The 17,686-nt window shown below is 32.8% G+C and overlaps 2 protein-coding genes across 2 annotated transcripts; both read left to right on the top strand.

The window, feature by feature from the left end:
- Nucleotides 1-250: 250 nt before the first annotated feature.
- On the top strand, nt 251-977 carry LOC112092905 (pectinesterase 2-like). Its single transcript, XM_024170171.1, has 2 exons — nt 251-260; nt 385-977. The coding sequence occupies exons 1-2, from the start codon at nt 251-253 to the stop codon at nt 975-977; spliced, it is 603 nt and encodes a 200-aa protein (XP_024025939.1).
- A 5,396-nt stretch (nt 978-6,373) lies between these two features.
- Nucleotides 6,374-10,181, top strand: LOC21395704 (pectinesterase 2). The gene is made up of 2 exons (XM_010089910.2): nt 6,374-6,548; nt 9,487-10,181. The coding sequence occupies exons 1-2, from the start codon at nt 6,374-6,376 to the stop codon at nt 10,179-10,181; spliced, it is 870 nt and encodes a 289-aa protein (XP_010088212.2).
- The last annotated feature ends 7,505 nt before the right edge of the window (nt 10,182-17,686 follow it).

Genomic DNA, 17,686 nt, shown 5'->3' on the forward strand with positions numbered 1-17,686 from the left:
TTTAGTTTTTTACCAACTAATTTTTATTTATTTTTTTAAACTAATTTATACTTTGCACGTGTCTAAAGATTTATAGGCTCCAAGAACAGAAAATTAATGCATTCAGATTAAAAAAACAACATATCTTTACTGATCAACGTCATTACAATTTCTACAGTCTTGTATTAATTTGTAGTGATTGTATGTGTATAAATTATTAGTTCTATATATTTTTATTTCTATGATATATCATGTTTTGGAATTAGGTGTCATGGGGCAAGGTTTTGTGGCAAAGTCGTTAACCATAGAGAACTCAGCGGGCCCACAGAATCACCAAGCTGCTGCATTATACAATACAGTAGATCAATCGGCCTTTTTATAACTGCATATTCCTTGGCTACCAAGACACCCTCTATGCAAAGGAAACCCGCCAATTCTACAAAGACTGCAAAATCTACGGCACTGTCGACTTCATCTTTGGCCACGCTAAACCCGTCTTCCAAGACTGTCACATCTACGCTCGTCCGGAAACCTTAATCACCATCACCGCCCAAAACCGAGCAAGCGATAGTGAGATCAATGGCTTCTCTTTCCAAGGCTGTCATGTGGAAGCCGCTCCAGGGCTAACACCGCCGCAAAGTGGGAACGCCGCTCCGGGGCTAACCCCGCCGCAAAGGGCAAACTTGAGAGTCTTTCTCGGTCGTCCGTGGGATAGGTACTCGACGGTGATTTTCATGCAGAGCATTTTCAATGACATTGTGGACCCCCAAGGGTGGATGGAGTGGCCCGGAGTTCCCGTCGATCACTTGCATTACGCCGAATACGACAATAGCGGTCTCGGTGCCGACACTTCAAAGAGAGTGAATTGGAAAGGTTACCATGTCGTCAAGAAGTGGATGAAAGTTGATTGGTTTACGGTGGCCAAGTTTATTGATGGGAATAGCTGGTTACCTGAAACTAGTGTACCTTATAGGGGTGGATTACGTAGTGTAAGTTGATCACTCGGAGTTATAAGAAATTATAAGTTCAATAAGGGGTTATTTGGTCATGTAAATAATTAAGATTAGTATTAAAACCGTGGTAGATCCTAAATAAGTTTATGTTATTAAATTAAGCAGTATGTTGTCTAGTTGTTAATAGGTCTATGTTTTTTGCATTAATTTTAGTGATCTTTATTATAGGGATTTCAAATTTCACTATATTTATATATCAATAGGTACTTATTTATCTCTCGTGTTTTTACTCTTATTTTTTGTTTTTTTGGGTTTTTCTGGATGCAACTTTGTGAACTCTGCATTTGCAAGATATCTAAAAATGATTATATGCGCAGATTAATTACAAGTTAATCAGACACAAATACAATCCAATCTAGAATTTATGTCTATATAATAACGGCAATTAACCGACTACACTCGCTAATTTGTTACAAAATGATTGAATCCGAGTTATATACCGAAAATGCAATTAAGTTTACACTTGAATCAAGGTATGGCTACATAAAAACCATATTCTATATTGAAATTGAACCTGCGAGCACTGCAGTTCTTGCTCGCTTGAATAGTCCTGGATTTTCGATTTTTCAATTTTCACCCAGTAGATTTTCATTTTTTTTTCAAATATACCCCCTTATGCCCCTTTGATTTTTGGTTTTTCAATTTTCACTCTATAGATTTTCAAATTATTTTTAAAATCTTATACTTTTTGGTGTAACCTAATTGAATTATTTTTCTTTAATTTACTATGGTTTTTTTTTTAAATTTGTCCATTTTAATATATTTTTTCATGTAATCTTTTTATATGTATCGAAAGTGAGCCTCACAAGAATAATTTAAATGACCTTTTAAAATTACATTTCCAAAATGTATTCCTAATTAAGCATTTTTTTCAAACAAAATAGCTTATCTAAAGTCCCCTTGTCGAAGTTATGAACACCGTTTTTTTCCAATTATTTTTTTAAATTAAACACTTCAAAATTTTAATTCACTTATCAAAAATTCAATAAACTGATCAATATACACGTGTAAAACATGCTTCTAATTAGTTAAAAGTATTAATATTATTAGTGTTTATAACATTCTTCACATTTTTAAGTTATACTCTTCTAAAATAAAATTCTAACTCCACCACTTTATATATATATATATATATATAGTCTCTCATGAATCTTACTTGAGATAGATTTGCGAGTGATGAAAGAAAAGAAACTAATCTCAAATAACAATTGGTTTGCTGAATTTTGATGCAAGATACGTGGGAAAGAAAGAAGGCTTATGGACATGCTAAAAATGTGCCTTGAATGTCGTTTGGTGCTATGTGAAAAAACGACATTAACTGTATATGACACGATTTTGCTAAATGCTGAACTTTGATGAAATAAGAAGAACAGAAAAAAAGAAAAAGGAATCTGTACATTCTCCAGGAGAAGAATCCGTTTTTGGGCTAGGCCATGTGAAAACGTTTCGTCATTTTTGGGCTAAGCCATGTGAAAACGTTTCGTCGTTTTTGGGCTAGGCCATGTGAAAACGTTTCGTCTATTTTCATCCCTCCGACTCTTCCCATTTATTCCAGTTTTTTTTCCTTTTTTTTTATCTTTTCTTTTTTGTCTTCCTATCTTTTTTCTATTTGCATTTTGATATCTTTTTTCTTTTGTATTGCCTCTCACTTTTCTATTTATTGGTTCTTTTTTAAAAAATTTTATGGGTACGTTTAAAACTCGTTCTAAAATAATTTTATTTTTTGTATAAAAATAAAAATAAAAATATTTTTAATTTTAGACATAAATTATTTTTTAAAATGTGTTTAGTAATTTTATCAAAAAATTATTTTCAGTATAAAAAAATCTAATAATGTCTCTTGAAAGAGAAAAAAATACAAATAAAATATGAAAAATGATTAAAAATCTTTTTTTTTCTCCCATTTTACACTAAATTAAAAAATCATTTTTATTTTTATTTTTTGTCTTTAATTATACCAAACGCCATTTCTCTCTCGTTTTTATTTTTTCTTTCTCAAAAAACGTAAAAAAACAAAAATGTAAGAACAAATCTAACACCAAAGACTCGAGAAACCACAAAACAGAATCAAGAAAACCCAAAGAAAACAACACCAAGGTTTACCCAGGTTCGGTAGAAAATTCTACCTACGTCCTGCTGAGCTCCTCCACAAGAGAGCTTGATTCACTATTCAAGAAGAAGAATTACACCCTCTTTACCTCACCAGATTACAACAATCAGAGAAACTCCAATATTCTAGAAACTACCGAGAAATCCCATAAGTGTTTCCCAGAAAATCCCACAGAGAAAAATTCCTCTATTTACACTTGATTTTCTCACAACCCAAACACTTTTCTCTCTACAGATTTCCCTCTCTCTCACTAGAATTTACACAAGATGGTTTCTCTCTCTACAACCGTAATCTCTTGAAGAACTGAAGAACTCCTTCTCTGGAAGTGTTTTCAGCTTATATAAACAGAGAGAAAGAGGATGCTTAAGGCGGTGGGTGTAGCAACACACGTGTCATCCTCTCACTGGTTGCTTCTAGTTCTCTTAATAAAACACTGCGTTTTATCCTTGACTGATGGATGAAAAACGACTTGTAGCATGCACCTATCAACAAGTACCAGGAATGTCGTTTCTTCATTTCTTCTTCTTATTTCTATTAGTGTTGATTCCAGAGATTACTCTCACAAAAAACAACTCCAAACACAACTCCAAACACCACCTATATATTTTAATATCCACTTTATTTTTTTTTTCCTTAGTTTATTTCCTTGCAACGTTTTGTATGTTTTTCTACTCAAACTCAACGTAGGAAACATTTTTTTTTAACGTTTCATTTCTTTTTTGCTTTCTTTTATTTTTTTTCCCCTATTTGTGAGTTTCATTCGTTCCCTCTTTCCCCATTTATTCCATTTTTTTTACATTTTTGTTTTCTCTCTTTTGTTTGTTGATCTTTTCTTTTTTGCCTCCTTTCTTCTTTATTTGCATCTTTTGATCTCTTTTTTTTAATTATTATTTTCTCACTTTTCAATTTCTTGGGTTGTTTCTCCACAAATACTTTATATATTTTAATATCACTTTATTATTTTTTCCCTTTGTTTGTTTTCCTTGCGGGATTTTGTGCGTTTCTCCCCTCAACGTAGGAAACGCTTTTTTTTCTCTTCCTTTATTATTGTTTCACTAAAATCCAGTCGTAAATGACAAAGACCAAATTGAAATATTATTAACACAGATCTTTTTAGTATTATACCTTTTGAGTGCTTTATAGATAGAAATACACATGGAATAAAATGTTTGTCTTTCACAAGGTTAGGCTAAGGATCCTTGGTCGTACTAAAATCATTTCTTCAAATCAAGCGAGTGAATACACGATGGGAATTATTAGTGGAAAAAATAAGTAGACGTTTAGTTCATAGAGTCAGAACTAAAATTTAGAACTATTCTCATTTTGTGTGTATTTTTTGTAAGAGAATATACTGTAGCGAGTCTCGAACAATGATTCGAACCATAACATGAATCTCCTTTCAAAATGTAAAGATAATTTTCAGAAAATATTACAATTTAAGAGGTGATTGGATACATTGTTTCGTTATTTTAACATAATATCGAAAACAACCTGTAACACGATATATTAGGAGCCATAAGCATTGCTTAGAATAATGTGTTCGATGATATGGTATCCCATATTTTTACGCAATATCACAAACGCAAGATAAATAATGATATATGTTAAGTAATAATGAGACACTTAAAAAATCATTTGGTTTATGAAAAGTTTAAAAAGAAATACTCTCTTTATATTGGGATGGATTTAAGTTGATTAATGGAGAATTTGTAAAAGAGATTCTGATTGCAATATATATATAAACCCGCAAGCGTATAGTGTCAAGTTTTGATAGTAAAGGATGTGTGAATATCGTTTCCATAAAAATTAGGTATTAGATTACTGTTAAGTACCGTGATTATCATAACTCAATTTTATCTAGGCAACCTAATTGAGAGAACAAACTAATTAAAACAGTAAAAGAAAACTAATAAAACAAGTAAAAAGAGGTAGATCGAAGGAAACTTTATAATAAAAGCTAGTTAGGAGTTTTGATTGAGAGAACAAACTAAATAAAACAATAAAAGTAAACTAACAAAACAAGTAAAAAGAGGTGGATCGAAGAGAACTTTATAATAAAAGCTAGTTAGTTTTGATTTCATCTCACTAGACAATATCTATCTAAATCAAGAGCTTGTTAAGAAATTTCACTCTAATTATTAATCATGAGTTTTCTAAAGTAATCTCACTCTCTCTCCCGAGTGCCGAGCAAAATAATACGCAAAATAAATCAAGTAATATCCCTATTAAATCAATCCATTAAGGGTTCATTAAGCATAAACTCATTTAGTGATTACCCAAATTATATTGGCCTCCCGAACTTGATAAACTTAGGTTGTGTTTCTCAAATTCCAATATGTGCAAATGACTTTCTCAAGACTAAATCCACATATCTAAATCTCTAATTTAATGGATAATCAAATTAGACAATAAGCATAGAGAAAACACAAAGGATTAGAAATGAATTTAATTAACAAGCACTAGAAATTTCAAAACATTGCCATGATAAAGTTACATCAATCCTCTCTAACATAAGAAATCTAGCTCAACATAGAGAAATCCATAACTAATCTTATCAAGAAATCCATAAATGAAAATATGTTCAACAAAATATCCACAAATATAAATCTCAAGAAAGAGTAGGTTGAGAGAAAGGAAGAAGGAACTCTTGTGGAGATTAACTTCAAGTTTGAATCCTCTAAGAATCCACCATGAATCCTCCAAAAATCTTCAACTCAAGCTCCTCTCTCTATGAATCTTAGCTCTCTATCCTGTGTTTCCTTCCCAATTCTCCACCCTTTTGGGAAAATGAGTATTCTCCCCTTTTATATCTTTCTAAATCTACTCAAATTGACAACATTTCATATGGAGGCACTGCAGCGGATAAATTTCCCGCATCCGCTGCAGCGCCGCTAAGGATTTTGTAAAAGCCCTAGCGAAACTGGCACAATCACTGCAGTGAATGGATTCTCAGCTGCAACGGGTGTGTGGTTTTCCTGTTCTCGGGCAGGAAATTCGCTGCAGTGGATGGATTTCCCGCTACAGCAGGTGTACAAATTTTTTATGAGGATTTTTGCTTTCTAAATGGTTGAATTAGTGTTTGGTTCTTCACGAAAGTTGTAGCTCTATCTCTTATATTTTCAACGCCATTAAAATCACCTCATTTGGATTTCGGATGAGAGAGTTATGTTCCAAACACTGTAATATTAAAAAAAAGGGAAAAAAAAAGAAAGAAAGAATGAAAGTGGCAAAGCATGAAAAGTTTTGTCAAGTAAAAATAGTTATTGCAACAATGGCGCATCATAACTATATTAGGATGCATGATCAGCGTGATCAACATTTTCAAGAAGTGGAGGCTAATCTAGATGTTTTCGCTTATGAAGAGCATCAACTGGAGGATAATGTAGAAGAAGATGAAGCTTCACTATCACAAGAAATGGTTGAAGTACGAGATCAGATTGCGACAAGTTTAATGAACACGGTTTAATTCTTTTGATGGCTCTGTGACTTTTTGAACATGGAATGTACTTTTTTGTTCACAAATTGATTACTCACTAATACTCCTTGTAGTGAGTAATCAATTTGTATACTTTTGTATAACGAAACAATTTATAATGATTTAGGAATCATATACTTTTTTCTTTTTGTAATATACTTTATTATTACTATCTCTGTGTGAATTATAATTAATTATCATGAAAAAAAAGAATTAATTATCATAAATTTATTGTTAAAAAAAGTAAAATCATAGCATTATGTTTTTTTAAAGTTAAATAAATATTTCTAAATATTAAAAACAATTATATATATTTAACTTTCATACCATGTCTATTTTGGTCATTTTACATACCCACAGCAATTCTACATCAAAATTTACCAAACGCTATTACACTGATTTTAGAACCAGCACAGCTACTATAATTACAATTTACCAAACACTCAGCGGATTCTTGTAACAGCAGCTTCTTTCTTCAGCATAGCTAAAAGTAATTAATCTAAAATCCGCAGCAATACCAAACTAAGCCTATATCCACAAACATATAATTAGGAAAGTTGCCTAAACGATCAAATTGGGAAATCTCCTAACATAAATTAAATAAACGATAAGATCAAAATATTGAAAAAGGTAACTAATGTTTACTTTCCCTAACAATACCAATGGTTTTCATCTATAAATGTAGCATCTTAACGATCTCATGACTCACAAAATATTCAAGCCTTTCATTCACACGTATAATCAATACTACGTTATTATAGCTTCCTCAAAAATGGGTTCATCTTCCTCAAAAAATACGACGTGTTTTCTAGTGTTGCTCATGTTGTTGTTCATCATGCAATATGCCAAAACGACACATTGTGCAACCATCCCTTTTAACGTAATTGTTCAAAAAGATAATTCAGGCAATTTTACCACAGTGAGCGACGCAGTAAAAGCAGCCCCCAAGAACAGCAAGACACGCTACATGATCAGAATCAAACCGGGGAGGTACAAAGAGCGCGTCGAAATTGAATCGGATTTGACATACATCAGTCTAATAGGAGACGATGTAACAACAACGATCATCACCTTTGACCGCAGCAATGGTTCAGGATTCAAAACTAATGAAACGGGAACACTGAGTAAGAATATTTGTCAACTCTCTTATTAAACATTATATATATATTTTTTCCTTTTTTGCTAGTTTATTAACGTTGCAGTTTAATTTCTTAAATTCGTCTCACACTCCCATCCTTTCTAGTTTAGTTTTTTACCAACTAATTTTTATTTATTTTTTTAAACTAATTTATATACTTTTCACGTGTCTAAAGATTTATAGGCTCCAAGAACAGAAAATTAATGCATTCAGATTAGAAAAACAACATATCTTTACTGATCAACGTCATTAATATTTCTACAGTCTTGTCTTAAACATAACCCTAAAGACATATATGTTTACAATATATGACCTAGTTCACTGTATTCCACATGGCACGAAGGCAGCACCGATATGCATCGATTGCCGCCGAAGAGCCTACTACCTAATAGCGCCCCATGGCCTCTGTTGAAAAGTCAGGACTTGTTGTCTCTGTTGCCTTTCTTTCGGCTTATGGTTATATACCCTTGCTAGCTTATAAGAAGTTGACATTGGTTCTAACGGTGGCAGCTGCGGAATCTGCTATTGGGTTAGCCATTTTCGTTATTACTTTCCGAGTCCGAGGGACTATTACTGTAGAATTTATTAATAGCATTCAAGATTAAAGATGACTCCTAGAGAATTACCAAAATACGAAGTTCTCTTCTTTCTTTTTTTTTTTACTTGGTTGGCAGGGTCAGGGCCTTTCTCGCTGGGCGAGCGCATCCGATGAAAAAGTCCTTTCCTAAACGTTCAGTTGCTGAAAAATAGAGATAAGCTTTCAAAATGAGATTGACTTCTAGCTGCTCTCTGCCCCGCATGAATGAGAAAGAAGGTGGGTGCTTGTTGCCACTTTATTAGTAAGTAAGCTTGTTTTATATCAATAAAGGCGAAAGCTTTTATAATTATAGTTGTAAGGCAACAAAGCAACGACTTTCGCGCAAGTTAGCACTTTCTTTTGAAATAAGTTGTAGCTTTACTAATTAATAACATAAGCTTTTTAATCAGGGTGCGCAGGTTTGGAACCCTATACAAGGGGCGTTTCCTTTCAAATGACAACTGCCTCTTCCTGCTGCGAGGGCGTTGCACGAAACCAAACCGCCCGATGATGGAATTTCTTCTTCGATACCACTTTATGCATCTAATTTATTCCAAGATTGGTTCATTATAACCACTTGATCGACAGAATAGGTGGGAAGATGGAGTGAAGTTAGTCGATAGCTCCCATCGTTCCAGGGTTCGAAGGTCTGGATCCAAGGTCAAATAAGAATGTTTTGCTAATGCGGCCGGGGATAAATGTGAACTAACAAAAAGGGAGTTGGATCCGGGCCAAGGATCAACTATTCCATTTATGGTTAGCGGATAGTCTTTTTCTAAGCTCACCCTCCAGCCCTAGCCTTAGCAAGGAGGCAGCAAAGAGAGAGCCTTTCCAGCATCTCGGGAATTGTTTGCCGCTTCGCACCTTGACGTTCTCCCCGTTCGGGAGAGGACGGGAAGCATCTCTAGCTCAACAATTCGAATATTCTTTTGAGAAGGCCTCGGGGCTAAAGGGGGTGTTAAGACTAACCCAAAGCGGGTGAGAGCGATTCAACAGAGCCCTATACAAAGAATTTTATTTTCTTCTCTTTGGTCGATTCCTGCATACAAGGTAAGAGTTGTAGCTTTAGAATCGAATGTAGCCTTTAAAAAGGCGTATATTTTCATTTGATATTTATTTGTAGTGGTTGTATGTGTATAAATTATTAGTTCTATATATTTTTTATTTCTATGATATATCATGTTTTGGAATTAGGTGTTATGGGGCAAGGTTTTGTTGCAAAGTCGTTAACCATAGAGAACTCGGCGGGCCCACAGAATCACCAAGCTGCTGTATTATACAATACAGCAAATCAATCGGCCTTTTATAACTGCATATTCCTTGGCTACCAAGACACCTTCTACGCAAAGGAAAACCGCCAATTCTACAAAGATTACAAAATCTACGGCACTGTCGACTTCATCTTTGGCCATGCTAAAGCCATCTTCCAAGACTGTCACATCTACGCTCGTCCGGAAACCTTAATCACCATCACCGCGCAAAACCGAGCAAGCGATAGTGAGGTCAATGGCTTCTCCTTCCAAGGCTGTCATGTGGAAGCCGCTCCAGGGCTAACACCGCCGCAAAGGGCAAACTTGAGAGTCTTTCTCGGTCGTCCGTGGGATAGGTACTCGACGGTGATTTTCATGCAGAGCATTTTCGATGACATTGTGGACCCCCAAAGGTGGACGGAGTGGCCTGGAGTTCCCGTCGATCACTTGTATTACGCTGAATACGACAATAGCGGTCTCGGTGCCGACACTTCAAAGAGAGTGAATTGGAAAGGTTACCATGTCGTCAAGAAGTGGATGGAAGATGATTGGTTTACGGTGGCCAAGTTTCTTGATGGGAATAGCTGGTTACCTGAAACTGGTGTACCTTATAGGAGTGGATTACGTATTGTAAGTTGATCACTCGGAGTTATAAGAAATTATAAGTTCAATAAGGGGTTATTTGGTCATGTAAATAATTAAGATTAGTATTGAAATCATGGTAGATCCTAAATAGGTTTATGTTATTAAATTAAGCAGTACGTTGTCTAGTTGTTAATAGGTTTATGTTCAGTGATCTTTATTATAGGGATTTCAAATTTCACTATATTTATATATCAATAAGTACTTGTTTATCTCTCGTGTTTTTACTCTTATTTTTTTGTGTTTTTGGGTTTTTCTGGATGCAACTTTGTGAACTCTGCATTTGCAAGATATCTAAAAATGATTATATGTGTAGATTAATTACAAGTTAATCAGACACAAATACAATCCAATCTAGAATTTATGCCTATATAATAACGGCAATTAACCGACTACACTCGCTAATTTGTTACAAAATGATTGAATCCGAATTATATACCGAAAATGCAATTAAGTTTACACTTGAATCAAGGTATGGCTACATAAAAACCATATTCTATATTGAAATTGAACCTACGAGCACACTCTATAGATTTTCAAATTATTTTTAAAATCTTATACTTTTTGGTGTAACCTAATTGAATTATTTTTCTTTAATTTACTATGATTTTTTTTTTAAATTTGTCCATTTTAATATATTTTTTCATATAATCTTATTATATGTATCGAAAGTGAGCCTCACAAGAATAATTTAAATGACCCCTTAAAATTACATTTCCAAAATGTATTCCTAATTAAGCATTTTTTTCAAACAAAATATCTTATCTAATTTCCCCTTGCCGAAGTTATGAACACCGTTTTTTTCCAATTATTTTTTTAAATCAAACACTTCAAAATTTTAATTCACTTATCAAAAATTCAATAAACTGATCAATATACACGTGTAAGACATGCTTCTAATTAGTTAAAAGTATTGATATTATTAGTGTTTATAACATTCTTCACATTTTTAAGTTATACTCTTCTAAAATAAAATTCTAACTCCACCACTTTATATATATATATATATATATAGTCTCTCATGAATCTTACTTGGGATAGATTTGCGAGTGATGAAAGAAAAGAAACTAATCTCAAATAACAATTGGTTTGCTGAATTTTAATGAAATGTGCCTTGAATGTCGTTTGGTGCTATATGACACACGACACGATTTTGCTAAATGCTGAACTTTGATGAAATAAGAAGAAGAAAAGAAAAAAAGAAAAAGGAATCTGTACATTCTCCAGGAGAAGAATCCGTTTTTGGGCTAGGCCATGTGAAAACGTTTCGTCTATTTTCATCTCTCCAACTCTTCCCATTTATTCCAGTTTTTTTCCTTTTTTTATCTTTTCTTTTTTGTCTTCCTATCTTTTTTCTCTTTGCATCTTTTGATCTCTTTTTTCTTTTGTATTGCCTCTCACTTTTCTATTTATTGGGTTCCCCCCTAAAAAATCTTATGGGTGCGTTTGAAACTCGTTTTAAAATGATTTTATTTTTTGTATGAAAAAAAAAATGAAAACGTTTTTAATCTCAGACATAAATCATTTTTAAAAATGTGTTTAGTAGTTTTATCAAAAGATTATTTTCAGTATAAAAAAATCTAATAATGTCTCTCTCTCTGTGCTCGAGAGAGGAAAAAACAGAAACAAAATATGAAAAACGACTAAAAGTTTTTTTTCATTTCTCTCATATTTTACACTAAAACTAAAAAATCATTTTCATTCCCGTTTTCATTTTTTTTTTCTCAAAAAACGTAAAAAATAAAAACAACTCCAAACACAACCTATATATTTTAATATCCACTTTATTATTTTTTTTCCTTAGTTTATTTCCTTGCAACGTTTTGTATGTTTTTCCACTCAAACTCAACGTAGGAAACATTTTTTTTTTAGCGTTTCATGTCTTTTTTGCTTTCTTTTAATTTTTTCCCCTATTTGTGAGTTTCATTCGTTCCCTCTTTCCCCATTTATTCCATTTTTTTACATTTTTGTTTTCTCTCTTTTGTTTGTTGATCTTTTCTTTTTTGTCCTCCTTTCTTCTTTATTTGCATCTTTTGATATCTTTTTTTTATTATTATTTTCTCACTTTTCAATTTCTTGGGTTGTTTCTCCACAAATACTTTATATATTTTAATATCACTTTATTATTTTTTCCCTTTGTTTGTTTTCCTTGCGGGATTTTGTGCGTTTCTCCCCTCAACGTAGGAAACGCTTTTTTTTCTCTTCCTTTATTATTGTTTCACTAAAATCCAGTCGTAAATGACAAAGACCAAATTGAAATATTATTAACACAGATCTTTTTAGTATTATACCTTTTGAGTGCTTTATAGATAGAAATACACATGGAATAAAATGTTTTTCTTTCACAAGGTTAGGCTAAGGATCCTTGGTCGTACTAAAATCATTTCTTTCCATCAAGCGAGTGAATACACGATAGGAATTATCGGCCCGTTAGTGGAAAAAATAAGTAGACGTTTAGTTCATAGATTCAGAATCATAATTTAGAATTATTCTAGTTTTACGTGTATTTTTTTGAGAAAAAATATTGTTGCGAGTCACAAACCATGATTCGAACCATGACACGAATCTCCCTACCAAACATAAAGATAATTTTCAAAAAATATTACAATTTAAGAGGTGATTGGATACGTCGTTTTATCATTTTAACATAATACTGAAAACAGCCTACATAAACGCGAGTGAGTATTAAACGGTGGGTCGTCGATATTGTTCTGTAACACGATAGATTAGGAGCCTTAAGCATTGCTTAGAATAATGTGTTCGATGATATTGTATCCCATATTTTTACGCAATATCACAAACGCAAGATAAATAATGATATATGTTAAGTAATAATGAGACACTTACAAAATCATTTTGTTTATAAAAAGTTCAAAAAGAAATACTCTCTTTATATTGGGATGGATTTAAGTTGATTAATGGGGAATTGGTAAAAGAGATTATGATTGCAAAATATATATGTATAAACCCGTAAGCGTACAGTGTCAAATTTTGATAGTAAAGGATGTGTAAATATTGTCTTCACAGAGATTGGGTATTAGATTGCTGCTAAGTACCGCAATTATCAGAACTCAACTTTATCTAGGCAACTTAATTAAGAGAACAAACTAATTAAAATAATAAAAGTAAACTAATAAAACAAGTAAAAAGAGGTGGATCAAAGGAAACTTTATAATAAAAGCTAGTTAGGAGTTTTGATTGAGAGAACAAACTAATTAAAACAATAAAAGTAAACTAATAAAATAAGTAAAAAGAGGTGGATCGAAGGAAACTTTATAATAAAAGCTAGTTATGGGTTTTGATTGAGAGAACAAACTAATTAAAACAATAAAAGTAAACTAATAAAATAAGTAAAAAGAGGTGGATCGAAGGAAACTTTATAATAAAAGCTAGTTATGGGTTTTGATTGAGAGAACAAACTAATTAAAACAATAAAAGTAAACTAATAAAACAAGTAAAAAGAGGTGGATCAAATGAAACTTTATAATAAAAGCTAGTTAGGGGTTTTGATTGAGAGAACGAACTAATTAAAACAATAAAAGTAAACTAATAAAATAAGTAAAAAAGAGGTTGATCGAAGGAAACTTTATCATAAAAGCTAGTTAGGGGTTTTGATTGAGAGAACAAACTAATTAAAACAATAAAAGTAAACTAATAAAACAAGTAAAAAGAGGCGGATCGAAGATAACTTTATAATAAAAACTAGTTAGGGGTTTTGATTTCACCTCACTAGACAATATCTATCCAAATCAAGAGCTTGTTAAGAAATTTCACTCTAATCATTAATCATGAGTTTTCTAATGTAATCTCACACACTCTCCCGAGTACCGAGTAAAATAATACGCAAAATAAATCAAGTAATATCCCTATTAACCGAATCCATTAAGGGTTATTAAGCACAAACCCATTTAGTGATTACCTAAATTATATTGGCCTCCTGAACTTGCTAAACTTAGGTTGTGTTTCTCAAATTCCAATATGTGCAAATGACTTTCTCAAGACTAAATCCACATATCTAAATCTCTAATTTAATGGATAATCAAATTAGACAATAAACATAGAGAAAACACAAAAGATTAAAAATGAATTTAATTAACAAAGCACTAAAAATTTCAAAAAATTGCCATGATAAAGTTACATCAATCCTCTCTAAAATAGTATAAAGTCAATAGTACTAATAAACAGAAATCAAACTTCTATAGTAATCTTTTTTTGATCATTTAGTCACAAATTAGTTTCCAAATTCTCTGAAATTAAACTCCCGTTAAAGACTACATTGGCAAGAAAAAAAAAAAGGAAAAAAAAGAAAGAAAGAAAGAATGAAAGTGGCAAAGCATGAAAAGTTTTGGGAACAACAGTATTGATAACCTTTAATTTAAACATAGTTATATTATTTGTTTCAATTGTAATATCGGATCTGTGGTTATACCGTAATAATTATATATATATATATGTAAAAAAAAAAAATGAGGAACTATCCATTCTACGTCCCCATGGCTAATACTGAGAATCATACATATATGGAAAGTATTATTCATGCAATCTACGACTAAATTTTTACAAGAATGTAATGCTTAGCGGTTTTGATATATGCGAGTTAGTTTATATTAGGATATCCAACTATTTTTTATAAATGTTATCTATTAATCCACGTAATAACTAATAAATAACTAATTAAAACATATCCACAAATATATAATTGGGTAAGTTACCTAGACCATCAAATTGAGAAATCTCCTAATATTAAAAAAATAATAAAATCAATAAAAATAGAATAATAAAATCAACAACAAAAAAAGTGGAAATATCCTACAGGCTACTGGAATGAAATGGGACGTAGCCCTTTAAATATATGCGAGTTTATATATATATATATATAATCCAAGTAATAACTAATTAAAAAATAAAAGAAACGAGAGAATACAATGATTTGACATTGTTTATCCGCAAGGTGTCTATGGGTGGGTTTGGTATTGATTTTAGGAGAGAAAAAGATCTAAAATCTAAAAAGTTGTTTGGTAAAATAGATTGTTGAATAATTTTCTTCCAATCTGAAGTTAAAATCAGAATCAGCCTTAAGGCTGATTCTGATGTTAGATTATGCGGGAATTTATTTTGTGATTTTAATGAAATTTTCTATTTCCAATTTTACCCTCAATGAAAGTTAAAATTTACCACATCAAACTTCATTTTCATTATCTCCCCCGACTCTCCTCCGCTCACCTCCTCCAGAATCACTCTCGTCCCCTGCAACAAAAAATTCTTGTGCGTTCTATCCTTTCCCCTCTTCTCCGTTTGAGGTTTGGTCTCTCTCTCCGTTCGCCAGTCGGAGCTCGGTTGGTTTCTCCTCCGCGTGATTGTCCGTTTGCAGATCGCCCATCTCCTCCGACGACGACTGCCCGTCTATCATCATCAATTCAAGAGGTAAACCTCTCTAACCGTGCGAAATTTTTTGGTCTGAACATTTGGATTTCGTTTTGATTTTTATTCCGCCTGTATTTTGGGTTTTAGGGTTTTGATTTTTTGCAATCAAAGAAAACGATCGGGTCTGATTTTAGATTGGGTTTTAGTGTGATTTCTCCTCCGATTTTTAGATTGGGTCTGATTTGTGCGGAAATGGGTTTACGGTTTTGATTTTCTATAAATTTGGACATTGTTGAATCATCATCAACGGGAATTGAAATTTTGTACATTGTTGCCGGTTTTGAGTTCCTCTGTGTGCTCGGGAATTGATTGAAAGTTTCTCTGATTGTTGAATTGAGTAATGTATTTCTAAATTGGGTCTGATGCATATACTTGCACATTACTGATGCATATGCTTTCTGTGTATTGTTCACATTGCTCATATGTCATTGTTGTTGTTTGCTGTCGTTTGTTGCTCATATTGCTGATGCATATGCTTTCTGTCGTTTGTTCACATTGCTCATATACTTGTACATTGTTGCCGGTTGTTGTTTGCTGTCATTTCTGTCGATTTATGACAGGGTATATATGAAAAAAAAAACTCTATTATTAGGATAATTATTAGGAAGAATCCGAAGATTTTCATCAAATTATCTCATAATAATTAAGAGAAAGTGATCATTAGGCACAATTGTTGTAAATCAAATTAGCATTCTATTCTTGATTAGCAATTTTTAGGTGAAGTATCTAGGAGTAGAAGCTATGATTAGCTTGGCTATTGAGTGAGTGTTTGAATTGGAAATAAGGTTAGTATTACCTTTATTATTGTTTTTGTAAATAAAAGCATGAAGCCTCACATTGTTTTAGACTTTCAGTTATCAATTCTCAAATGGAGGGTAGTATACCACAAGGTAAAGCAATATGGGACCCCGAGACTGTGGATGTGTTTTGTGATTTGTGTATTATAGAGGTGGAAGCTGGACGCCGTCCTGGAACTCATTTGGATAAAGTTGGATGGGAAAATTTAATTCAGAAATTTAATGAAGCAACCAAACGAGTATATAAAAGACAACAATTGAAGAATAAATGGGATGCTTTGAAGAATGATTGGAAGCTTTGGAAGGAACTTATTAGTAAAGAAACTGGTCTAGGTTGGAACATTAAGAAGAATACTATTGATGCATCTGAGGAGTGGTGGCATAATAAATTGCAGGTATACAGAATTATAGGATTTGTCATTCTTTATTCTAGTATTGGACTAGGCAGGTTTAATTTTTTCAAATGCTCTTGCAGATTCATCCCAACGCAGCGAGGTTTCGCACTCGGGGAATTGAACCACTGTTAGAAGAAAAGTTAAATAGGATGTTCATGAATACTGTGGCCACAGGAGTGTATGCTTGGACACCATCTTCTGGACAAGTGCCATGTGAGTCTGATAAAGGTGAAAATGATAAATCTAGTCTACCTGAACAACTTGAGAGTAGTGGTGAGTCAGGTGAACCAATCCGAAGTGAATTGGCACAAGCCCGTAAGAATAAGAGGCCAATTGAGAGAGATGAGAGACAAAATAAAGTCAAGAAAGGAAAAGGAAATGTGAAGGTTGGAGGGGCTGCTAAATTGTCTCAACAAATTGATCGCCTTGTCGATATAGTTGAGAGTAGAAGTACTGGATCATCGATTGCGCCATCTGACACTGGAAACTGTAGCATGGCAAAAGTTGTTGAAGTTCTAGATTCATTACCAGGATTACAAACTGGAAGCGAGTTGTATTTCTTTTCGGTTCACTTGTTGTTAGACAAGTGTAAGAGAGACGCATTTATGGCTTTTAAGGAACCTGAGGTGAAGCTCAATTGGCTTAAGTTTGAACATGGGCTAGGATCCTCCACTTAGATTTCCATTCCTCATTTCCTTTTAGTGCGGTTTTCTTGTTGTATTTTAGGTTGAGACATTGTTATTCTCTTTCAGTTTGGTCTTTTTCTTGTATTCATGTTGGAGACATTGTTATTTTTTTTCAGTGTGGTTTTATTACTTTATGTTTAAGACATAATAATATGTGGTCCCTTTGAGGTGTGCCGGCCTTTGCATGCCAATCCTATTTT

This window comes from Morus notabilis, unplaced genomic scaffold (assembly GCF_000414095.1).
Source record: "Morus notabilis unplaced genomic scaffold, ASM41409v2 Scaffold657, whole genome shotgun sequence".
Classification (NCBI taxonomy): Eukaryota; Viridiplantae; Streptophyta; class Magnoliopsida; order Rosales; family Moraceae; genus Morus; species Morus notabilis.

What these genes read in the sequence shown, in the direction of transcription:
- LOC21395704 (XM_010089910.2), top strand. Translation starts at nt 6,374, where the DNA reads ATGGCGCATCATAACTATATTAGGATGCATGATCAGCGTGATCAACAT. An exon ending in ACGAGATCAGATTGCGACAA is followed by an intron (nt 6,549 to 9,486) that starts GTTTAATGAACA and finishes TTTTGGAATTAG; the next exon opens with GTGTTATGGGGCAAGGTTTT.